Source organism: Mesoplodon densirostris, chromosome 1 (genome assembly GCF_025265405.1).
Source record: "Mesoplodon densirostris isolate mMesDen1 chromosome 1, mMesDen1 primary haplotype, whole genome shotgun sequence".
NCBI classification, from domain to species: domain Eukaryota; kingdom Metazoa; phylum Chordata; class Mammalia; order Artiodactyla; family Ziphiidae; genus Mesoplodon; species Mesoplodon densirostris.
In genome coordinates this window covers 207,113,298-207,139,844 of record NC_082661.1, presented here as the reverse complement: position 1 = coordinate 207,139,844, position 26,547 = coordinate 207,113,298, and the positions used below count along the sequence as shown (strand labels likewise).

Below are 26,547 nucleotides of genomic sequence, written 5' to 3'. Positions count from 1 at the left end.
CTTATGTTCTGTATCACATCTATTTTTTCAATAACCTTGTAAAGTTAGTCTAATCATCTCTCCCTTTTATCTTAATCCTCTCCATTTCTACTATGTATCTCCTGTCATTTAGACTTTCTCAATTCTCACTTATGTAAATAATATATTATACATTTATACAAAATAAAACAAAAAGACAAGTGAGCAAAACAAACACTATACCTCTGTGGACCTCCCTTCACTCTTCAGCTACACACCATCCTAGACCTTTCTTTCCCAGCTGTGTTTCTCTCATTCCATTTTTACCACTTCGTATATTTCTCAATTACCCTCTCCTTCAATGAATAACTTCAGTTTTACTTCCAAGCCCAAGCACCATCAAAAATGTGCTTTCTTTTAAATCAGTGATTCCATATATGTCAGTTCATCTGAAGGGCATTGCCTTAGATCTAATTTTACTAGAGCAGTCATAATAATTCTATACTATTGAAAATTTCCCACTTACATAGTATATTCCCTAGTATTCTATGATTCCATGCTCTCCTGTTTGTTCTCCTATAATTTGTCTATCTTTCCATTCTCTTTTGTTGGCTAATTCGACTTTATAATTTTCCTTATATTGTTTACAATATTCAGTTCTAGATCATTCAACTCTATTACATGTTCTCCAGATGCAGTACTGATGATTTATACATAGGCTGGTGATTTCTAAAATTTATGCAACTTGTTAAAATATCTCCCATAAGTTACAGGTATTTTGACCTTCATCCTACTTTGCATCCTCAGTGTGATATTCGAATCAAAGTCAGAGTCAAATAACAAACCCATGAAAATGTCAGGCTCTTTACTCTTAAGAAACAGAGAAGGATTATTGTAAGTGTCTAAACAGCAAGGAAGATGGAGAGATGAAGAAGATGAGAAAGGTGATCAAAGAAGTCAGGGAAGATCAGAAGTTTAGTTTTAGACATGATAGGTAAGCTCTTATTAGATAATCAAGTAGAAATGTTAAAAATAAAGCTGAGTCCTCAAGTCCATTCTCTACCTCTGCATCTTTATTCCTGTCCTGCCCCTAGGTTCTTCATAAACATTTTTTTTTCTTTTTAGTTTCCACAGGAAGGGGGAGGGGTAAGCTGGGATGAAGTGAGAGAGTTGCATGGACTTATATATACTACGAAATGTAAAATAGATAGCTAGTAGGAAGCAGTTGCATAGCACAGGGAGGTCAGCTCGGTGCATTGTGACCACCTAGAGGGGTGGGATAGGGAGGGTGGGAGGGAGACGCAAGAGGGAGGAGATATGGGGATATATGTATATGTATAGCTGATTCACTTTGTTATAAAGCCAAAACTAACACACCATTGTAAAGCAATTATACTGTAATAAAGATGTTAACAAAATAAATAAGTAAAGCCGAATCTTTGAAGTACAATGTTGAGGATTAGCTAGTGATATAAATTTGAGAGTCCTTAGGAAAAGTATGGCACTTAAGGCCAGAAGAGTAGAAAAGATCACCAAAGGAATGAGGTGTATAGAAGAAAGATAAGGGCTCAGTGTCTAGGAAACTAGTAGTTAGAAATTGAGGAGACAAGAAGGAATCAGTACAGGAGATAGAACAGGGGTAGCCAGACAAGAGAAAAATGAACAAAGCGGGACACTACCAGAAGGCAAGCCAAGAAGGGATAAAAGTGTTTCTTATTTGGCCATCTTCCTTATCTTAGAGGTAATGCCATTCTTCTACTGGCTTAGACACTTGAGATAACCCTTTTATACACCGTATCTCACACCCAACACTTATTCTATCAACAAACCTTTCCAGCTCTAACTGATATTCCAACTCCACTGGCACCACACCTTTCTGAGCCATTATCACCTCCCACCAGGATTCCTTTAATGCCTTCTCTACTGGTCCCTCTAATTTTGTCCTTCCCTTGTTCAAACTATTCTCAATAGCCAGAATGATTCTACTGAAATGTAACTCAGATAATGTTAGTCCTCTGAGAAGAACCTCTCAATGTTTTTCTCAGCTCTCTCAGTGCAAAAACCAAAGAAATAACAAGGGACCTCAGTGCTAGTCTCTCTGCCCCTGTTGCCTCCTTTATTGAACTTCCTACAAAACTCCCCTCACTCAGCCTGCCCTGTTGCACAGGTCTCCTTGGTATTTTTGACAATGCCAAGACCTCCTGTATCTCAGGAAGTTTGCAGTTGTTTTTCTCTCCTAAAACATGTTTTCCCCAGTTATATCATCTCATCTCACTGAGAATTTTATTCAAAAATTATTTAACGTTATACACCTGTATAAAATTGCAGTCATTCACTACAAAATAACTCCTTTTAGGGTATATCTTTTTCTAAATATAATTTATTACCATTTATGTAATAATTAGGTTCCAAAAGGGCATAATTTTTTGTTGGTTTTTTCATCCTTCATAGTCTTATCACTTGGAGCAGTGTCTGGCACACAGAAGTGATCTATGCAAATTTGTTGAAAGAGTGAATGATTAAATGAATGAGAAAATGGCAAAAGATGAGGAGAGAGAGAGACAGATTTTTCTCTTCCTCAATACCCACTTGGAAAATTTAAACCAACTTGACCTAAAATTTTGAAAAAATAATGTACTTTTAAAGAAGTAATTTATATTTATTTATATAATATACATACATTTGTATTTCATATTTAAATTTTAGTTTAAATGAACAAGTACTCTAAATTAAAAATACATCAGAACTGAAAAAAATCAATTAATTAACAAAGGACAGTACATAATTTAATCATAAAGCCTGGATGTGTTAGAATAAGAGACAGAGTACAAAGTTTTAGTCTAATAGAATTATACATAGGGTTGGCTGTTTCAGTAAATATACATTTGTCAATATGCATATTTATTATCATAATCTGACTCTGGGATAAGTGCTTGCTGCAAAATAAGTTCTTTATATTTTTTAATGTGTTTATAAATTTTACAAAATTTATTGGCATTCATACAATTCTGCAGTTCTCTGTGTATGTATGAGACATTTTGTTAGGAACATATTTCAAAATTATTTTTAGTATGATACCCTGAAACTTTTAGACAGAGTAAACTGTGCTTGAATATGAATCGAGAAGTTATAGAGTGCACAATTTCTGCTTAAAAACTTGAAAGCAAGCTAATTCTTCTGGGGTTGCCTGGTAACTAATAAGGAGTATGTCAAATTGAAAGACAGGTCTGACTGAAGCAGCCTTGAATAAATAATAGAATTGTTGTCAACTTTAACCTCAGAGAAGCGAGACAGGGGCAAATTCTAAGCTAAACTGAAGGAAAGACTGTTGAAACATCTCGTGTTTTTTTATTTTTATTTTTAATGAATTATCCGTTTGCCCTTAAACCTTTTTTCTCACTAAAATTTTATGATTAACATAGAGACATTGAAAACAAATTCTGAAGATGTCATTGGAATTAAATGGAATGAACCAAGACCTTTTTAGGGCATAATAATTTATTTATTATTTATTAGGCATTTATTTATAAATCCATATTCTTACAATGTACTGGTTTCTTAGAAAAATTTATGTCCATTAAGAATGATTACTGCTTTGATAAAAGATTTAATATAGTGATACTTTATATCAGCCTGTTGGTAAAATACTTACAAATTTTGAACTATTTTTGTTTTATTTCCAGCAGGAACAAAGTCAAGAACGTTCAAGAATCAAAGGTAAGGAGTGACTATTTTACGATCATAGTTTTATACATTTATGTAAGTATAGGAGAAGGAAAAAAAAGACGATGCTACTTTGAAATTATAGTTAAAAATGAGAAAACAATGGGACTTCAAAATCTTCAACATGATTTTAAAACCATTGTGAACCCTTTGGGAATTCCCCAAGGCCATTGAAGATTCTCTAAGATTTCCTTTCTTCAGTAGTGCTTTTGGAAACTTCGACACAATTTTCTGTTTATTCCCTGAGTTGTTCTCATTGAATTCCTCTACCAACCATTGTCCATGGACTTGAGGACTCAGGGAAGGGGAAGCATGAGCTGGGGAGAAGTGAGAGAGTGACATGGACTTGTATATACTACCAAGTGTAAAATAGATAGCTAGTGAGAAGCAGCCGCATAGCACAAGGAGATCAGCTCGGTGCTTTGTGTCCACCTAGAGGGGTGGGATAGGGAGGGTGGGAGGGAGATTCAAGCGGGAGGAGATATGGGGATATATGTGTAGGTATAGCTGATTCACTTTGTTATAAAGCAGAAACTAACACACCATTGTAAAACAATTATACTCCAACAAAGATGTTTAAAAATAAATAAACTAGAGGGAAGAAAATTTAAAAAAAAAAAAGAGTTGGTGTTCTGTCACATCTATGATTTAGCAGATGAACCTTTTCAAAATATGTTTTGTAGAGACTGAACTATTTAGTCGCTGCTATCTCACTTTATGTTCTCTGAAAAAGCAAGAAAATATGTATTTATATATTAAAAGTTGGTGATAGCTTTTTGTATGGTATAGTCAATCCTAGTCAGACATAGGAAGGTTCTTTACACCATAAAGACCATCTTCAGTTTTGAAATGCATTCACTGAGATAATAAATTACCCTGAGTAGATTGTAACACTTCAACCAGATGTTTCCATCAGTGTGTGCTGCTGCTGATCATGATAGAACTTCACAGATTTTTCCAGGGTTAGTCCTTCTGGTCTCTCCACTCTTATTCTATGTTTTGGGCATCCTTTCCCACCTATCCCTTCCCCAAGGTGTAGTAGTCCCAAGCCTGACAATGGAGTAAAGCACAATTGCCTTGTTTTGTTTTGTTTTAATTTATTTTATTGAAGTATAGTTGTTGACTATGTTGTGTTAATTTCTGCTGTACAGCAAAGTGATTCAGTTATATATATATATATATATATATATATATATATATATATATATATATATATATACACATACACATTCTTTTTCATTTTCTTTTCCATATAGTTTATCACAGGATATTGAGTATATTAGCCTGTGCTACACTTTAGGACCTTGTTTATCTATTTGGTATGTAGTAGTTTCTATCTGCTAATCCCAAATTCCTAACTTATCCCTTTGCCCACCCCTCTCCCCCTTGGCAACCACATCTCTGTGAGCCTGTTTCTGTTTTGTAGATAAGTTTATTTGTGTTATATTTTAGATTCCACATATAAGTGATATCATATGATATTTGTCTTTCTCTATCTGACTTATTTCACTTAGTATGATAATCTCCAGGTCCATCCATGTTGCTGCAAATTGCATTATTCTTTTTATGGCTGAGTAATATTCCATTATATATATATATATATATATATATATATATATATATATATATATATATATATATATATATCTCACATGTTCTTTATCCATTCATCACTCGATGGGCATTTAGGTGGTTTTCATGTCTTGGCCCTTGTAATAGTGCTGCTATTAACATAGGAGTGCATGTATTGCTTTGAATTACAGCTTTGTCCGGATATATGCCCAACCATGGGATTGCCAGATAATATGGCAGCTCTATGTTTAGTTTTTTGGGGAACCTCCATACTATTCTTCATAGTGGCTGCACCAATTTACATCCTTACCAACAGTATAGCAGGATTCCCTTTTCTACACACCCTCTCCAGCATTTGTTGTTTGTAGTCTTTTTAATGATTTCCATTCTGACCCACGTTTGGTGGTGTCTCATTGTAGTTTTGATTTGCATTTCTCTAATTATTAGTGAGATTGAGTATTTTTCTTGTGCCTGTTGACAATTGTCCTGTTTGATTCCATTCTTTTGGCACAGGAAATTTTTTTTTTAGAGTTTTTTGGAGTTATACAGAAATAAATTTTAAAATATAACTGTGGAGAAAGCCACAAAGATTACATGTACTCCTGAAATGATGAAAGGATTGTTACACTTTTGAGGGTGGCTAGATTGATGATAGCAATTTTGCTTACTTAAGTCCAAATATAATCTTCTCTGCACGTTTTCGCACAACTGACCGACACAATTTTTTCCTTGTTTTGTCATCTATAAGCGTCTATATTACTGAAGAATATGAAAAGACATACTTTAAAAAATATTGCTTGGTATATTTTATTCAAATGAATTATGTAAAACTGCCCTATGAGGGATTCCCAAACGATGTTCTTTTTCAGCAAACTAAAGTACGTCTTGTTATTTTATATATGAAATTATTACATTTATTTTTCCTCAAAATACTCATATTAACTCAAAGTTTTGTACTTTTGTGTTGCAAAAGGGAATTTCTATTCTAAGAGGTGATGAGTGATGTTCATTTAAATGATATTTGCATTTTAAGCATACTGAGTGCACATCTTCCTTCTTATGGAGGGGCCCAGTGTTTCAGAATAATCTTAAATCATATTTATAATTCTGTTATAGTTGAAATAAGTTTAGTATACCTTTCTTTTTGATGCTTTATTGCCTTGCAGTACATAAATTTTAACATCTGAAATAGTAGAAATTAGGTTTTTTTCCAACTATTGACTGGGAACATGTTTTCGTTTTATAATGTAATAAAATTTTCAAGATGATGCTTGCCACTTCTTTCATTGTTATTGGCTGACACATGGTTCAGAACCTTGACATAATGTCTGCTAGACTACTGAATTTTAAGTAGATATATGGTTACCTCAGGACTTGTTGCCTAGCTCTGCTTAGAGGAACTCTACATTTTTTCTTGAATACTTATAGGAATCATCTTACAATATTATCTTACTGGAACTTATGAATGGTCATTTAAATATTTTAAAATCTATATTAAGAAGAAAAAAATTGTCATAGAAGCAATAGCTTACTCATTATTATTATTATTATTATTTTGTTTTAAATTTATTTAATTTTTGGCTGTATTGGGTCTTCGTTGCTGCACGCGGGCTTTTCTCTAGTTGCAGTGAGTGGGGGCTACTCTTCATTGCGGTGTACGCGCTTCTCACTGTGGTGGCTTCTCTTGCTGTGGAGCACGGGCTCTAGGTGCATGGGTTTCAGTAGTTGCAGCACACAGACTCAGTGGTTGTGGCCTGTGGGCTCTAGAGCGCAGGCTCAGTAGTTGTGGCACACGGGCCCAGCCCCTCTGCAGCATGCGGGATCTTCCCAGACCAGGGCACGAACCCGTGTCCCCTGCATTGGCAGGCGGACTCTCAACCACTGCGCCACCAGGGAAGCCCCTTACTCATTATTAAATAACAAAAATTCTGAATAGTAAATACATTTCTTGGTCACTAATAGTTGAAGTGTGAGCTATGGCCTCATTTGATCTTAGCAAACAATTCTCAGTTAGTAATTCTCTGACGTCCTGACTAATTGGTAACCTTATTTGCCAGAACCCATTTATTACATTGTCAAGAATGTATACACAGAGTCTTTTATCTTCTAATTTCTTGCATTCAGTTCCTGTTTCTGCTTGAAACAACAATCCCAACCTCATGATATCAGTGACCTCAAATTACATTAATTCACAAAGCACAATGAGAACCAATCTCTCATTTTTCTGTGTACATAGAGACATATATTGAAATGTTTGGAAACTTGCAGTTCCATCTCTAATTGATTATTTGACATATGCTCTTATTCTGATATTATTTTGGAATGTCATACAAATCCATATTTTACATATTCTAAAATTATATCTATATGGAATTCAACTGACAAGATGAATTTCGGTTCAATAGTTAGTATGGATTCTCAACTAATTTTCATCTTTATATTGCCTGTAGTTAAATGAGACAAAGACTAACCTCTATTTAGTTCACAATTTTGAGGTTTACAATTAAGATGTCCTTCCTTAAAGTTACATTAAAGATTATAGCAGAGAAATAAACACAGTTACACAGGTTTGAAAGAAAGATCAACTATTCAGGAAACCATCTTTCACACTGTTCTCCAGTGACATTACAGCTAAATTAAACAAAGCACATTATGTGTTTAAAACCCGTTGAGAATTTTGTAAATATTATCAAGAAATAATTTCTACTATAAGGATCACAACAAATCAATTATCATCTGCCAGTATTTCTCAGGTAAGTATTTTTATTTGTGACTGGTTTATTTGTGTCTATTTTAGAGCATCTCTCTAGAGTTCTTAGTGATAAAACAGTAACAGTTTTTGAGGAAAATTTAAACAAGCCATGCTTGACAAATAGCTTAAAAATTCTATCAAGTTTTTACTGCTCCAAAATAGTGTGAAGTTTTACTATAACCAGAAGGATGAAATCACTGTGGAAAGTTTGCACGTGGTTATGCTGTGGCATGCTCCTCAGTATTGGCTTCACCCTCTTCTGTCAATAAAAGAATGTCCATTCACCAAAGAGATCCGATTGCTTTTAACACACAGTTTCCCCCCTCCTCTCTTCTGAAGTGCATATTCTTGGCTCTTCCCATTCAGAAGGGTTAAAAATAAAGTATGTTCCCCTTTCATTACTAGTTATATTTTTTAAGACTCTTCATTTGGGGGAGACTGAGGACTAAAATCCGTTCCTTAATAATTGTTTACATGTTATATTATTATCTTCTCTGTTTTGTTAACTATCTAATTGATATCAGACACTGTGCTTTTTACATATATTATCTCACTTTAATAGTCAAACACGCATTATTAGTTAAGATTTAGAATCCAAATATGCCCGCATTTTGAGAAATCACATCCAAAGTAAATAATTCATATCAATATTATCATTCTCGTTCTATTTTAAAAGGGATCATAGTTTATTTACCCAATCACCAACTTATGTTAGGTAAATTCAGCATACTGTTATTAGCAATGTTTTTTACATTTTCATGGATTTGATACATATGAATTTTATTATTTATGCATTATTTGTCTTTAACATCATGGTCACAAATATTTTCCTGCTAATTTATATAAAATCTGCTCAGTGCTTTGTAACTTTAAGAAAAAAATAGTGGTAAATGCAACGTAGTAATATTCTAAGGGACATGTAAGAATTATGCAAACTTGTTCACTAAATACTTATGATCTTTTACAAGTGACTTAACCTCTCCAGAAGTAGTTTCTCTTTTATGGTAAATATTAGTAAAACATACCTTGTGATATCAAAAGTCCTTTACATGTCTGAAACTCTAAGGCTTATACCTCTATAAGGACATTGCACAATGCTATTATTACAAGCACTTATGATGCAAAAGTCTATGACTCAATAGGTTCTAGATGGCAAATATTATGTCATACACATTTGTGTATATGAAAAAAGTAGGCTGCGCAATTGCTCTTCCTGTGGTACATAACTTCTTACATACATTGAGCAATAACAGAAAACATTATGTCAAGACCATACTTGATTGAATTAAAAGAGTGTGTTTGGGACAGTAAATGCTATTAAAGAACTATGAAGCCTGCAGTCTTTATACACACAAATGCACATACAAGCTACCTTCTATTTATTTTTAAACACTCATGGGTTCAGATTCTCCTTTATTTCCTACATCACAAAATTAGTAACTGAGAACACTAAAAATAATCTGATATATACAGGAATTATATCTCAGTCAGGCTGAAGGGGCATTGCTATGAGATTGGAATGCTAAACTCCTCATTTGGGCTGCCTGAATATTCAGAGCTCCTTCATTAGAATAATTTCACAGAGTTCCTGAGGTCAGCTCACTTCTTCAAGCTCAGGTAGCTAGTCAGGAACAGTGAGTGGATAGAAATTGACCTTCAAATTCTTATTCATAAAGGACATTGGATATATTACATTAACAAATGAAAATATCATGTAAAACTGAAAGACAGTCATTCATGTATATGAGCCCTTTATGAGACTGTTTTGTCTAGTTGTTGCATTTCTGTATGTTTAGGAAACAAAATATAGCCAGCACAATTAGTAATAGCTGAAATGGATACTCTTACCATTAACTGAAATACAGAGTTACTATATTTCTTTTAAATAGATCTTTATTAATAATTGCTTCACAATACTGTTAATTTTTGTTGCACAACAAAGCGAATTAGCCATATGCATACATGTGTCCCCATATCCCCTCCCTCTTGAGCCTCCCTCCCACCCTCCCTATCCCACCCCTCTAGATTATTGCAAAGCAACAAGCCCATACCCTGTACTATGCTGCTGCTTCCCACCAGCCAACTGTTTTAAATTCCATAGTGTATGTATGTCGATGCTACTCTCACTTCATCCCAGCTTCGCCCTCCCACCCCATGTCCTCAAGTCCATTCTCTATGTCTACCTCTTTATTCCTGCCCTGCAACTAGGTTCATCAGTACAATTTTTTTTGTTTGTTTGTTTTAGAGTCCATATATATATGTTAGCATACGGTATTTGTTTTTCTCTTTCTGACTTACTTCACTCTGTATGACAGACTCTAGGTCCATCCACCTCACTACATAAACAAGACAAAAAAGACAGCCCTCAAAATGGGAGAAAATATTTGCAAATGAAACAACAGACAAACAATTAATCTCCAAACAGCTCATGGATCTCAATATCAGAGTCACTATATTTTTAACGGATTACAACATCATACATTATGAATGTTAGGTTCTTTGGTATTCAGTTGAGAAAGCTATTGCTGAGAGAAATAATCATTTGTAGGATTTATGAAAACTGTGGGGTTCTTTCTATCATAGTCAATAGTTATAATCCTTAGAAAGTCCAAGCACCAAAAGATAAGAAAACTCACCTCTAGAATATGTCAACTGAATGATCCATAGGTTTGTTTATTTTTTTGTTTTTGACAAAGAGCAATGCTGGATAAGCCCCAGACAAGTGTACTTATGGCAGACTTGTGATAATAATCTTAAAAAGTAAATGCTGTAAAGGAATGTGAAGGAACAATATTTGTTTTGTATACATTTAACGCCATAGCAATTGCATTATAGCAGAACAATTCTCTTTGCACTCTGTTTACTTAAAATGGACTTTTGAAATTAAATGGGGGCAAAATGTATTCTCATAAGTAATTACTGATTACCTTGCAGCAAAGTATCAATGTCTTGTATGCACAACTTAATAGTGTATGATTGACTAGCAACTCTTTAATTGCTTATATGAGAACCTCAAATATTTCAATCCATTTCATTTTACACTTAACAATATAAATTGATTGTTCAGTGATAAATCAATTAAAAATGAAATTTTCAATTATTATAAACACATTGGCAGTCTTCTCTGATTTCATTAGCTGAAAATTGTTCTATTTCTGATCTTTCACTTAAACAAAGTGATCATATCTCTTTATGTGAGTGATGTGAGTTTTTGTTTTAAAGTGAATGAGGTTTGGAAACAAAAATGATAACACATAGATGCAAATTCTGGAAGCCATTGTATACATAAGATAATAATTGTTACTTTGACAAACTTTCAAACATATAACAATTTAAGTTCTAACGTATAACTCCATAAAAGAAAAATTAATTAATAGAAATATATTCACTGCAAATATTCTAAATAATGCCCCCAAATGATTGCCTACATAACTTTTTAGTAGTAAAGATTTCAATGTCAGTGATAACTTTTCTCTGTGAATTAAGGTAATATTCATCCTCCACTCTTAAAAAGATTCATTTAAACAGCTTGGTCCAATTTTAGATGATCCTGGTGAATGTCCTCCTGCCCCAACAGCAGGAAGACAGACATCCACCTCTACCTAATGATGCTATTCTCATCAACCAGAAGAGGTTTCAAAAGTATCTGATTGTGTTTCTCATTTATGCCAAGAAAGGCTCAATTTATATTATGCCAAACACATCATCTTTCCCCCTCCATTTTGCACACATTCACTAGCTTTCTAAAAGATATTCATAAATCATCTCATTCAATGGGTCATTTATTTTGGTTTCAGGATGATTAATTTTGCAGTTCACTTTGCCCACCAGGAGGCAGTGCTATCTAAAAGAAATTGAGGTGTAATAGATTGTTGGGAAAACAACCCAGAATAACTGGATTTAATTTTTCTCTAGTGAATAATGATTTCATTCTGCATGGAGTATCAAATGAATATTGTTCAGGCTTTTCTTTACATAGTTTTTTATTATTATTTTTTACCTGCACAGTAACATCCCAACACAGATCTTCCTTTCAATTACCAATAAATAAAGATATTTTAGACTTTTAACAGTGCTCAGTGGTTTCCTAAGTATGTTTTTTAAAAAAAGTTCCCACACAGTCTCCTGAAATAATTGAACGTCATGTCTCAAGAAACGTCAAGTAATATTAACCAAACTGTGTTTGATGGCTTCATTTATTTAGTTGGAAACAGTAACTTCACTTACTTGCAATGGTTAGCCTTTGTGAAACAGGGGTTCTTGAAATGGTCATATGAACGTAACATATTTTTCTTTATTTTGCAGAAGACACTGTCTTATCCTCTAATGAAAAACTATATAGTCTATCAGTTTTTCCTTTTGGCTTTGCCTCCCCTGGTACTTTAAACATAAAATTTGATTTTACTTAATAAACCATATTTACTTGGATTTTTAAAATATATATTTCTTTTTTTTTCACAAAGTCTTAACCTAACATTTAATGTAGTAATATTTAAGTATTTTGTAAATTGTTTTGTTTTATTTAATTATGAAGGATATACATTTTATATAAGAAGGATTTATAACTCTGTAAGTGATATTGTACTCAGTGACTTCTATGATGCAAAGTAGACATACATTTCTTTGTCTAACTATGATGGATTAGTTAATTTGGAGTTTTACCTATTATGTCAAAGACCAAATAATTTTGCTTTTAAATATTTTTAAGCAGCATTTCATAGTTTTAACTCATTATGTGGGTAATAATTGCTTAGATAAAAAGATGTAAATGTTTTTACTGGAAAATAATGCATATCACTCTACTAAAGTTAATATAATTGTTTCTTAAGCTGGTGCATCAATTCCTTATCCACTGGACATTGGAAAATATGGAAAAACTCTGGTCAAATATGCACTGTGATATTGTGAAATTTTTAGATAATCCTTTAGTGATGCTTACCTTTGCTTTACTAAGCATTTACAATTGTATTTGACCAAAGATTTCTTTTCTCCCATTGGCCATCTTTCAGGAAACAGCTATTATCATTCAAAGCACTAGAGTTACAAGAACCACATTCTGAGAAGCACTGAGTTATATAACACTTTTCAAGATATATCATGGGGTTTAGCCTCAGCATACTTAAGCTCAATTATTTATCCCCCCACTTAAGGACTCTTAATCTCCTTTTCTTACCTGTAATGTAAGTATAATATACCACAAAGTGCTGTTGTTAGGATTAAATAAGGTATAGAAACCTTTTGAGTGGAGTGAAAAGCTCTTGGTTTATGTGAGTTCTTATTTCAACATGTTTTGAAATGTCTATAATCATTTTTTAATCTATCAGTGGTAGACACATATTTATGAAAAATATAATGTTCAATTTCATAAAATGCTAAGATTAGAGGTCAACACACATTGACTTGGCCTCATTATTTTACATAATTCTAAATTATAATCCACAGATTTTCCATACTTGAGATAACTGACCTACTGATATAAAATAATCTCTAGGTATCCTGTGATATTTCTTCTTAGGCTGACATTCTTATCAGATCCTTAGCATGAGGCGTTCAGCTCCATGGGAAAAAAAAAAACAGTACAGTGCAGTGGACACTGCTTTGCATGTAAACATAAACAGAAGATTATTCTTTGGAAAGTAAAGTATTATACTGAGAGTACTAATTTGATGTCTTAGTGGCTTATATTAAATTTGAAGAAATTTATGAAAAATGTTATTTTTATTTTTTAAAAAATATTTATTTATTTATTTATTTATTTATTTATTTATTTATTTGTATTGATTGTGCCGGGTCTTAGTTGCGGCACGTGGGGTCCTTGTGGTGGCATGCAGCACCTTTATGGCGGCATGTGGGATGAGGAATTTTAAAAAGCTAATTTAACCCACTGACTTATAAGTTAGCTACTGTTTCATTTAGAAAGTGCTGCTATGTCAGAAATTTTGTGGTAATGTTAGCCTGTCCAAATAATTCAGAAAAGAAGATATCAGTTCAACTGCATTCTATAATAAAGCCTAGTTCAACCAACATTTATTAATTTCAATATTAGAAACAAAGTTAGATGCCAGAGCAATTAAGGACAAAGTTGTGAGTCAGGTGATACTGGCTGTGAGTTTGGGAGACGGGACCTAGGACTGATAAATACAGTTGCCAAAAAAGTGTGGTAGATTCTCTTTTTTTTTTGTGGTAGATTCTTTAAGAGACAAAGGCCAGAATGCTGTGCAAGCATGGGGTAAGGCGAGGGGTAGGAAGGGGTTCTGGGAATGGACTTTTGGAAAACGTTCACCTTTTCTTTTTATAGGGAGACAAGATCTTGTATAGAAGAGCAAGGAGGAATCAGAGAGGTGAAGAATAAGGGAGATTATTCCATTTCGTGTGGCATTAGTGAAATACACATTTACATATTAATGTGAGGTTGATGAGAAGCAAAGGGGAAATCAGTACAGAGTGGAATGGATTCATAGAGGAATTTAAAACTAGGAAAGTATCAGTAGCAAATTGGATAGCAGAATAATGCTAGTGTGATGAGATTGTCCAGGCTAGACAGAAGGCTGATATTGATGAATAGGTATAGCATTCAGAAATATTGGGTACAAGCTCAACAGTTTTCCAATTTGATAAGCTGCAAGTTCTTCTGAAATTATTCTTCCATTTTTTTTTCCTTTCAACAAACAGGACAAAAACCTGAGAACTACACGATGATCATAAAATCAGTTTTGTTTGGTGGTTTAACACTCAGGCTTCAGAACCAGAGTAACTTTCAGTCCTGAGTCTACCACTAAATATCTGTGTGACAGTGGAAAATGACCTGAACTTGGTGGATTAATGTCCCCATGTGTAAAAAGTGGGTAATGATGGTTCCTTCTTGATAGGTTGTTTTTGATGATTAAACAATTATTAAATACAGAGAACTTGTCAAATACAGTCTGAGATTTTACCCTCTTCCCAAACCAACATGGGAGCCTCACAGTTTTCTGGATTATGGCAGAAGACAGGAGGCTCCTGTGTCAGAGACAAAGTTTCTTCCTCACAGCCATAGCAGTTGCCAGTGTACCAGTACCTGTACTGATCCCCCAGGGCGATGGGAAGAGGCCCTCAGGATGCATGCATGTGCATCGGTTTGTATTATAGGAGAGGACCACTCCCTCTGCTTGCTCCGCTTAGGAAAACCAAATATTTTATAATGGACAGGAAGCACACCTAACATTTGACTGTTACACTTGACAAGGAACCATACTTACCCCTGGCTCCAGAGGGTGGTGCTCTTTCTATTTTCTAAAGATATTCACTATAGAAAATTCCTGAGAAGAAAAGTCTGGAATAAAATACAGTCAGTATCTCTTCTCTCAAGACACACAGAAATGCAAGAGACCGTAGGGGATTGACCCTCAGAGCATTTAGAGTAGTAGCAGCACAAACTATCTACTCAATAAACCTTCATAAATGCCAACACCACCACGAACATCATCATTCAGACAGTTTTTATTTTTTTCTTTTTCTTGATTATCCTCTGGAGTGCAAGTCAATGTAGATAGATGCATAGAGAAATACATATATCATATTATTTCTCTCCACAATGTTAATGTGTGGTTATTTTAAAAGTCAAACAAATTCAGAAACTTAAAAAGAATAATTAAAGTAATTCACAGTTTCTGTGTAATTAATAAGTGCCAGGCCTTATGTCTCTATGTAATGTGCTTCAGTTGCTTTATCTTGATTTCTATGTGTGTGTGTGTGTGTGTGTGTGTGTGTGTGTGTGTGTATACACACACACATATGTATATATAAAGTATATATGTGTATATATGTATATATATATATACACATCTATTTGAATATATATAGTTATACATATATAACTATATATATATATAGATCAGAGTTGGAATGTTACTGTGCAGGTAACTATATGTTGTTATGAATATATATAAATATGAATAGTTAACATTACTTCTTTACTACCAAATCTTCTGCTAAGTGCCTTCCATGTATTATCTTATATAACCCTCAGAAGAATATTATATACTAACAAAAGAGTAAATTATATTGGCAATGTATCTATCTATAAATGACCATCATTAACATTTTGGTATATGTGGATTCAGAAATTTCTTACATGTGCATCTATTTCTGCAAAATAACTTTCAGTATTCTCCTTTTGGAAGTGTTCATGTATGTCCTTTTTTCTCAAAAGTTGCAAAGGATTGCAGTAGATACTGTAAATTGGTTCACTCAACAACCATTTCAAACACCAATTAGCTTGCTTCTTATAGATTTTTTTACAGCGTCTAGTAAATGAAAAGATACATTTCCCGGATTCCCTTGCAGTTAGCCTTCTGTATGTGTTTTAGGTTTCTACAGTCAGATTCATGCAAGCATGACCTTTTATGAAATTCTTGTTGGAGAAATAAGCACAGTTTGGGGGAAAGACATTTTCCTTTCACATGTAACGGCAAAGACATTGTAGTTCTGAACCCAGCAACTAGGATGATAACTTCCTTATGTGGTTAGTCCTGACTATAGTAAAGGCAGTAACCCTTTTATATTCCAGTTCTGTGGTGAGTTCTAGAAGTTACTTCTAACAGCTTAGTATACATCCCTTCTCTTCAGTCCTGTGAACAGTTTTCTATGTTCTTTCACAAATATCTGTAACCTAAATTAAATTAGTGCGGATTCTATTGTCTGTAACAAAGAGCCTTGATCAATGCAAAGTCTGTCGACTGAAAAAAAAATACACAACTTAAATTTGAGAGTGTTTTTTTCGTCAGACATTCTGAGGACTAAAGCCTGGGACGCAACATCTCAGTAGCTCTGAGGGACCGCTTGGAAGAGGTCAGAGAGGAGCCAGGGTATACAGGAGTTTTTGCAACAAAGACAAGGTAGTAGGAACATCAAAAGATTTCTATTAATTAAAGAAAACCAGACATCTCAAGTTAAGGAATTTAGTGCTTTTCTAGGTAAGGGAAAATACGAGAATCTGGGCTCACAGAAATCATTCCTTTGATATGCACCTCAGCTATCTGGGGTCAGTATCCTTTGTTTTCTCATCCTGAGTCTCCTCAGGGAGCACCATGGAGGGGATGGTGGCCGCAGCAGCTGACTGATGGATGGTGGGCACCCTGTTTCTATCCTGAGTTCCCTCAGGGCTCACCGTCAGGGCAGCTGTAATGAGATGGCTTAATAGCTGCAACAACCTTTGTTTACTGATATGGGAGGCAACATTTTTTCATTGACAAGTCTACTCTGGGACTACAACTAGGGTATCTGGTACGGAAAAAGTAGATAGCCATGGGTTTATCAGAGATCTATTTACCAGATCTTCAGGCAAGACTCCAGGAGCAAACCTATCTGCAAAGCTGACGCAGGCAATGACGGCCAGGAGGCACAAGTTGTTAAAATCAAATTGCAGAGCAAACACATACATTGTTCAGGCAAATGTAAAACCAGCTGGTCCTATCTATCTGGCAAGCATAACAGTAGGACATTCTTAAGTCAGATATAATGATGGCTCATACAGTCACTTATTCAAACTTTTGTGTTGAGTATCAACTCTGTACCAATCACAGACCTGGCCATGGAGATACTGTAGTGGACAAAACAGGACAAATATCTTGTCTTCCGGGATTTTAGACTGCAGCTCCTAGTAAATCTGCCCCTGCCACAGGAAGGATAGTCGCTATTTTCTAAAAAACAAACAAACAAACAAAAAAAACCTTCTAAAATCCCATGAAAAGCACAGACATACAATGAAAGGATAAACTCCATCCCTGAGAGTTTACACTACCGATACCTCGAAATATCTCGCCCACCAAACCTTCAAACCTTACAGTAGAAATAGTTTCTGATTCTGCAAAATATATGTCTCCTAATCTTGCCTTCAAATCTCTTCCTAGTGGTTCTGAATCATGGGAATTAAATAGTAATTTTCAGGATGTAATTCCCATGAATCCATAAAAGGAAAGGACTCTACATCATTTCTTGGTCCTGTTTGGTCTTCATCAATTTATTTTCTCAGGGTAATGAAGCAGCAGTGCTTTGATAAGATGACCTAGAACACACAGGCTTATAGTTCACCTCTAGAAGTATCACCACGTTTCTTGGTTTTCTATGTAGTAATCCTTCTGCTCTATTATGCAAATATCTCCTATCAAAGGCATTATTGAATATTATTATCCCATTATAATTTTTAATAAAAAAGTATTTAAAGCTTCTCCTTAAAAAATTTTAGTATAAAGGACATTATATAAATTATATATATATAGTGTTAATACAAAATGTTAATATATACATTTATTAATATATAATACATAATAATATATAATGTAAATTATATAATCTATATGGTAGATCATATAATAAAATTTATGCAAATAATAAAATTAATACAGTAACAACTTTAGGTTATTATAGATGTGATTTATTTTCTGCATTTGTTTTGTGTTTGTTGTAAAGACTTAAAAGGAGAACTAATATATATCAATCTCTTACCATGTACCACATATCTATTCATATATTTATTTCTTTAGCTTATTATAACTATCAAAAAACCCTGAGAAGTAGACAGAAGTTCATATGTAAGGAAGATGAATCTTGAACATTAAATAGCTCATGCAAAATTATACAGCTAATAAATGCTTGAAACTTCATTTAAAATAAACTTACTGCTTTTACTTGGATTGCCATTCTAACAAGTATCCTCAAACATCCTATTGCATGTGTAATACAGTGAAATCTTTCTATTTTGTATAAGTCTAAGTGTGAGAATGTGTTCATTGTTTGAAGCTGCCTAGTAACCAATAAAAATTACATTGCATCCATTGTAAGATAGAAAAGTGCTATCCCTTCAAAACTTGAATAGTTTAATTATTGAAATGTCAGAATCCGTGTGAAAAATTAATGCTTCCTAACCAATACAAATGTGAGCAGGTTAAATAGGAGAAAAACTTTAAATTTTGCCTTAAAATAAAAAAAAATCATCTGTGATTTAAACAAGTGTAAGATTAATTTTATTTACTTAAATTTCAATTATAAAATAAACAAATAAAATTAAAACATTAAATTACCTCTTATGAGGGGTCTGATAAGGCAATAATCATTTGGTTCAATCAGCAAAGAGCACATGATATATGTGCTGAAAAAACATAAATTTATTTGAAATGCTTTTTTGTTTATTTGTTCTTTGTTGTTGTTGTTGTTGTTTTAATTGAGTGTGAAGTGACTTAATCCTCTTCTGCCCGGTTAGGCAGAAGCAAATCATAGTGCAGTGAGATCAAGGATCAAATGCATGGGTGGGATCCTGGCTTAGGCATTCACTGGCCATGAGACTGCAGATAAGCCACTCATTAGCCTGAGCCTTGACTTTCTCTGCCCTAAATGACAGACAACTAATAGCATCCACCTGCTTGTTCTGTTGTGAGCGTTAACTGTGGTTGCAGATAGAAGTGTTTGGAATAGTTTCAGCACATATTTAATACTCAGAAATGGTTGGCTTAAATATTATTATTATAATTTACTGAGTGATTTGACATATGAATTAAGCTTTGGAGAATTGTCTAATAACTATATCATGAGTTATCTTGGGTGGGAGCAGAAAATATCTGTTGTAAGGAAAAGGAAATCTTTCAACATCAGTATCATTCACAGCACTGAGCTTAATCATCATTTTTCGAAACACTGGATTCATTTTCACTAAACAGATTTGTTTTAAATCTGTATTTTCAATAATTTAAGTCGTTAGTATTATTCACAGTGTGAGTTTATCCATAGGACTTGTGTCCCATGACCCTGGTTAATCAAGACATCAGTGTGCAGTGTTATTTATTCAAAGTGAAAAAGAAAGTTTAAATTGTATAATTTTTTCATTTCTCTTTACATTTCTCATTTATAATTTAGGATTTTTAAAAAGTTTTTCTTTTTAGGACCAAATAAGATGGTGAATCTAATAATATATATGAGAAGTACTTAACACATTACCTGGAAACTCATAGGTATTCAATTAATGTTTATTAAAACTAAATCAAGTTACAGTTTATGAATATATGTAGGCATGTACACATATATATGTCCATATTATAAATAGTATTAAATATCATATATAATTAATAATAATTTCCATAAGCTCATATATAAATGAAATATATTTGAAATAACTTTATAAATATACATATATACTTAGATACATAAAGATATAAAATTAAATCACTTTCCACCTTTTGAAAAGATACTATGCGTTATTACACACACACACACACACACACACACACACACACACACACACAAACACACAGCCAGATTCTTTATGGTTAAAATCAGGACTTACCCAGATTTGTATCTCTTATAACCCTGGCAAGTGGGTTCTTCATAAAAGCTATTCCAAAAGTATTTGTGAATACATTATGAATGAACTAGAAGACACATTCAGTTACAAATGTCAGTATACTTTCACAGAAAAGCACTTAATGCAATCCACGATGAATTATTTAGACTCTTTCTAAGTAGAAATGTGACATTATTTTTTTCCTCAAAGTTAATTACTATTACCAGTGTTCTATATTTAAACAATAGCAAATATATTCCCTTTTCAGTCATCTGTTAACATGTACAATCTAGAAAAACAATGTAGTGTAGTCTATTATTAACTTTTTACATTTACTGACATACATAAAATTTTCATTTAATTTCAAGAGTTGAAGTTTGCAAATGTCGAATCATGTATTTTCATTATGAGTTTTAAAACAAATTGATATTTGGATCATATGTTATGCTTTGCTAAATTTTTAATGAGTAAGATACATAAATTTGTGATCTGCTCAAATTGTTTTTGTTTTATAAGACACTTTAGGGATTATACATGGATCACCAAAATTCTATTTTCCTCAAATGGGGAAAAATATGTGCCATATCATAAAAAGTACCAAATTTCATATGCAGAGAGAAAAAGCATTCTTCATGGCTGACTGGCAAAATCAAATGTACAAGCCAAAATAATTTGAGTAATATCATCAAAGAGCCACAGAGCCAACAACAGAAAGTTTAGTCTCTGATTAGGTTTAGATGTCAGTGGATCAGTTACTGCACCCACACAATAAATACTATGTGAGCCATTTAGACTTTTAACAGATTGTTTACTTTTTTCCATGCTTTATTATTAAACATATTATTCAGCACGGAATGGATGGGGACAGTAAGTGAAGAAGACAGATCTGTACAGATTGAAGTATAAGGAAGGGGGCTGTGCAGCTCCCTCAGTAACTGTTAGCTGTGGGTCCCGGAGAACAGGAACTGTGTCTGAGCTTACTGAGAAGGTTTTGTCGAGTTTTCTGGAAGTTGAGAAGGAACACTGAGTGGGCAGATGGCACTGATCTTTTTTTTTAAAAAATTAAAGAAACGTAAAACACAAATATTATACAGGTCTACAAAAAAGAAATTAAAGTAAGTAGGGTTCAGGGTCAAGAATCATGAAGGGAGAAATAATCTAAGCTGCATTGTGGTTTCCACAATGTATATGCACTAAGCAAGAACATCTCATAAATATAAAAGTTAGCTCCACCCAATATACTGCTAAATAAAACTCTTGCATATATAAAACAATTATCAAATTACTATCACCAATCAACTACAATGTTAAATGCCAATAGGATGTTGAGAATTTAAATGTAAAGCAAAATCTAACAATGTAAAATCTATGAAGTTTAGTTCAACTTTTATTCACTTGCAAGGTCTTATTTAACGTATATTTTTGTTTTGTATAACATTTTTTATTGAAGTATAATTGATTTACAATGTTTCAGGTGTACAGCATAGTGATTCAGATATATATATATATATATATATATATATATATATATAGGGATATATATATATATATATATATACACACATATATATATTCTTTTTCAGATTCTTTTCCATCACAGGTTGTTATAAAGTATTGAATATAGTTCCCTGTGCTATACAGTAGGTCCTTATTGTTTATCTGTTTTATGTGTAGTAATATATATCTGTTAATCCCAAATTCCTAATTTATCCCTCTCCTCCCTTTCTCATTTTATAACCATACATTTTTTTCTATGTCTGTGAGTCTATATTCATTTTGTAAATAAGTTCATTTGTATCATTTTTTTAGATTCCACATATAAGTGATTTTATGATACTTTTCTTTCTCTGTCTGACTTCACTTAGTATGATAACCTCTAGGTCTGTTCATGTTGCTGAAAATGGCATTATTTCATTCTTTTTATGTCTGAGTAACATTCCATTGTATATATGTACAACATCTTCTTTATCCACTCATCTGTCAATGGACATTTAGGTTGTTTGCCTGTCTTGGCTATTGTAAATAGTGCTGCTATGAACATTGGGGTCCATGTATCTTTTCAGATTAGAGTTTTGGTCTTTTCTGGATATAAACACCTGTTTTAAACAGGCCCAATTCTAACATTTTTGGGTCCTGGACCAAGAGTACAAATAGAACACTTCACCCACTCCCCATACACCTTGGTCTGCCCTCTTCTCTCACACCTACCAGCATGACCATTCCACCCCTTTACCTCTTCTGAAAATTAAAAACAAAAAAGAAAACAAAACAGTCTGCCCTGTGCAGGTCCAGGGTTAGGGAATTCTAGGGTCCATTCCCCCTGAAGAAGGCCCAAAGGGTAGCAAGGCACAGACTTTGACTTAGTCCCTTGCTTGAACTTCTTGCCTTGCCAAGAGGGGAACAGTCAAAGGAGGGCTCCAGGTCATCCTCCAAAACCAGGGGCTCAAGGTGGGAACCCAGCTGCCTAACGCATTTAATACTGTTTAGAAGCTGTAATGAGCTGGAAAATACCACTTAAGGAAGGTCCAATGAGTAGAGAGATTTGCATTAGGGGAAGCTTAAAAAAGGGGACTGTATTTGGAAGAGCAATGGTTTACATGAGATACAACCCCGTTTTGAAAAATTTGAGTTTCATGAACTTGTTATCAAATTTTTGTATATTAGGAAAAAGTACTATCCACCATTGTCTCCTTCTCTAACATATTTTACCATTCTTGTTGACCACATCCTCTCTGTTGATCCAATGATGCTGACTTAGTTAAGTGGCCTGCTGGAAGTATGAAAATAAACTAATACCCAGAAAGTGCAGAAAGCCATGTGCCTTCCAGCAGACGGCTGCTGTAGGTATTCTAAGATTAGCCTGCTTCAAACTGCTCTTCAAAAATGGTCATAGAAATCATACTTTGTATCTCAGTGCCTCCCCTGCCCGTCCAACACAACTTCCCTTTTACATGGTCATGTCTTTGGTAACAGATATCTTTTGTAATGGTTTTAGTGTGATGTAATAGAATTTGGAAGTATCAGAAGACACTTTATTAGAGAAAAGTGCTTTCACTTTTGTCTTAGGGCTCTGAACCTTTAGTGAATTAATCTGAAAAAAACAAGAACGAGCTCAGAGAGAGATAAGAGAAGTTGCAAAGAGTTTGGCTATTGTCTGGTCATTCTCTAAAGAACATGCTGGCAGATAATCTAGAGGATGGTAGCATGCAGCCCATCTGGCATGTGGTCTGTGCGCCACAGGCCCTAAGATAAAAATCACAGTGGGAGGAACATGCACACGATAACCACACAGGCACTCCCCAAAACTGACTCCAAGTGAAATTTACTAGAGAATAAGAACAGAGAGGACTTCCAACCCCTCCATCCAGATTTTTTTAAACTGACTTTTAAACCACTGAGCTAAATTACTAAGTCTATGTTCAGTTGGCAATGTGAGCATCATCCCTGGAATTTATTGAGACAGTTATAAGACTTCATGAAGTCACAAACTCAGTATCTACCAGAGCCACTAATGTTCTGACAGCTACTGTGGATTTTGTCCCCAAAAGATGCTGAAATGGATCAGAAAAAAATAGCTTTAGCTCTAAGACTACTCCCTCCAAATCTGAAAACCCATTCCTATTCTCTTTTCCTTCCCAAATTAAGCACAGCCATGTTGTGAACTATATTTCATCCAAAGTTCCATATTGAGATTATATAACTTTTGAAAGATACTCCAGAAGTGCCAAGAAGATAGAAATACCTCAAATACAGTTATGAATCTCATTCTTATTTGAAGCCTGGGGAAGCCATTAAAGAAATTTAATCAGGAGAATAAGTCCCCTTGTCAGTAAAAATCCAAAGACACTAGAAGCCAAAGGGATTAAAACTCAAAAAAATCAATTATCCAGCCCTTTTGAATCTAAAGAAAATAGAATCCCCCCCCCCCATTGCTTTTCCTGATCAGCATGAGCATGGCTGGGACACAGCCTCTTACAGCAGCAGCAGCCTGAGGGTCCGTGTGCCACAACTTTGAGGTGGCTCACCCACAAGCTCAGAATCTCCATTAGATCGAGTCTGGTGTGCCACTCTTTTAGAGAGTCCAAAGATGATCAAAGTCTGTATTCTCATCCAAGAAATTTTGTAAAGAAGCTCATTTCTAGAACCCAAAGTTATTCCACTCAGAATGATGTTTTCAGAACCCAGGATTTGGGTTTGGCAAAGACCAAAACAGAAACTCAGTGCTATCCAAGGAAAGCAGGTCATACAGTAAAAATGCGCTTTGTTTCAGCCACTCCAGGACACCAGTTCATCTACACCAGTCCATGATCTTTGAAGGTAATTTCAACCAGAAGAAGACTCTTATCAAGAGGTTAATTACAGCGCAGAGTTTACTGTAACTGAGAAGAAAGTAATCTCTTATGAACACTCTGCTTTCTCAGATAATGGCTGTTGAGACAAGACCAGCTTCTTTTGGAGTCTGGAAATGTACAATAAAATGGCTTTGGCAAGTGTTAAATTATGTAGTTTTCTTTCTCATCCAGCATATTAAAATCTTCTAATTTTCTATCTTAACTGAATTTCTCCTAAAAGCAGAGTCTTTAGAAAGTCTTATGTGCTGACATTTTACGGTGAGCTCATCCCTAAGGATTGAGAGGGAAAGAATAATGTAGGAAAAAAGAGAATATTGGAGACCATGGATGCAGAGCTCTTAAAAACTGTCCTTCATGACAAACAGGTTACTTAGTCTCACTGGATATTTTTAGTGAAACCGTATGAAGCTTCTCCATCCACAAACAGTCCATCCGTGGGAAAGAAGGCAGAACTTACCTGAGTTCATTGATCACCTGCATACTCATATATCAAAGCTTTCCAGACAAGCACTAAGGGTCGTGCATGCACGTGTGCTGAGCTGCCCCTGGGGCCTCCGTGTGCAGTGCGTGAAGCAAGTCTGTGAACGTGGGAGATGAGAGAGTCACCAAGTCTATACTGAGGGCAGTGGCAACTGGCTCCTTGACTCAGGATAACAGATAAATTGTTGTTTGAGGCATTTGTTCGGGAAGTAAGTCAAGTAGGCAGATCCGGAGCAACGAATAAAACTGAATCCAGGACTTTTCCCTTTTCTGTGAGCCCTGTGTTTGTGGCCCACCAGTGCCACGGTGAAGGTGGCTCTTTTCAGTAGCCGAGCCTCCATCCTTTCTTTCATTTACGATGTCTGGCCATGAGAGGCTCATTGTTTTGCTTGCTCCTCTGGAACTGACCTATGCATCCTACATCCTGCATCCTGGGGAAGGTTTTACTCCCTCTTTTTTTCTAACATCCCTCTCAAAATATTCCTGACTCTAACCTTCCATCAATGCTTCAAGAAGTTTGCACTAAGGACAGTGAGAGGGCTTCCCGGGCTTCCCTGGTGCGCAGTGGTTGAGAGTCCGCCTGCCAATGCAGGGGACGCGGGTTCGTGCCCCGGTCCGGGAAGATCCCACATGTAGTGGAGCGGCTAGGCCCGTGAGCCATGGCCACTGAGCTTGCACGTCCGGGGGCCTGTGCTCCGCAACGGGAGGATCCGTAATGGTGAGAGGCCCGCGTATCGCAAAAAAAAAAAAAAAAAAAAAAAAAGAAAGGACAGTGAGAATACAGCCAAGAATTTTTCAAGTCACTGTTGCTCCTCATATTTTGAATGTTTTAGACATTTTTGTTATTAAAGTATTGTAGATTGACAATATTATATTAATTCCAGGTGTACACCATAGTGACTAAAAATTTTTATGCATTATACTCCATTTATAGTTATTATAAAATATTGGTTGGCTCTATCCCCTGTGCTGCACATTGCACCCTTGCAGCTTATGAATTTTATACACAGTAGTTTGTACCTCTTAATCTCCTACTCCTACTTTGCCCCTCCCCCTTCTCTCCATTGGTAACCTCTAGTTTGTTCTCTGTATCTGTGAGTCTGTTTCTCTTTTGTTATATTCATTTGTTTCTTGTATTTTTTAGGTTCCACTTATAAGTGAAAACATACAGTATTTGTCTTTCTCTGACTTATTTCACTTAGCATAGTACCCTCCAGGTCCATCCATGTTGCTGCAAATGACAAAATTCCATTCTTTTTTATGGCTGAGTAATAGTCTATTGTGTATATCTACCACATATTCTTTACAGATCTTGAGTGGTATTTCTAGTAGACATTTTTCATGTAATAATGGAAGACAAATTCTGTTGTTTTATTTTCATACTCTTTCTCTTCTCT

The 26,547-nt window shown here is 34.6% G+C and overlaps 1 protein-coding gene across 3 annotated transcripts in view; it reads left to right on the top strand.

The window, feature by feature from the left end:
• FSTL5 (follistatin like 5) overlaps positions 1–26,547 on the top strand; it is a 547,068-nt gene that overhangs the window by 30,874 nt on the left and 489,647 nt on the right. For 2 of the 3 annotated variants that reach the window (XM_060093813.1, XM_060093804.1), the window contains exon 2: positions 3,645–3,675. In XM_060093813.1, the coding sequence (XP_059949796.1) occupies positions 3,645–3,675 (31 nt within the window). Of the gene's footprint in view, positions 1–3,641; positions 3,676–26,547 lie in introns of all 3 variants that reach the window. The other variant, XM_060093793.1, reaches the window with a different exon arrangement.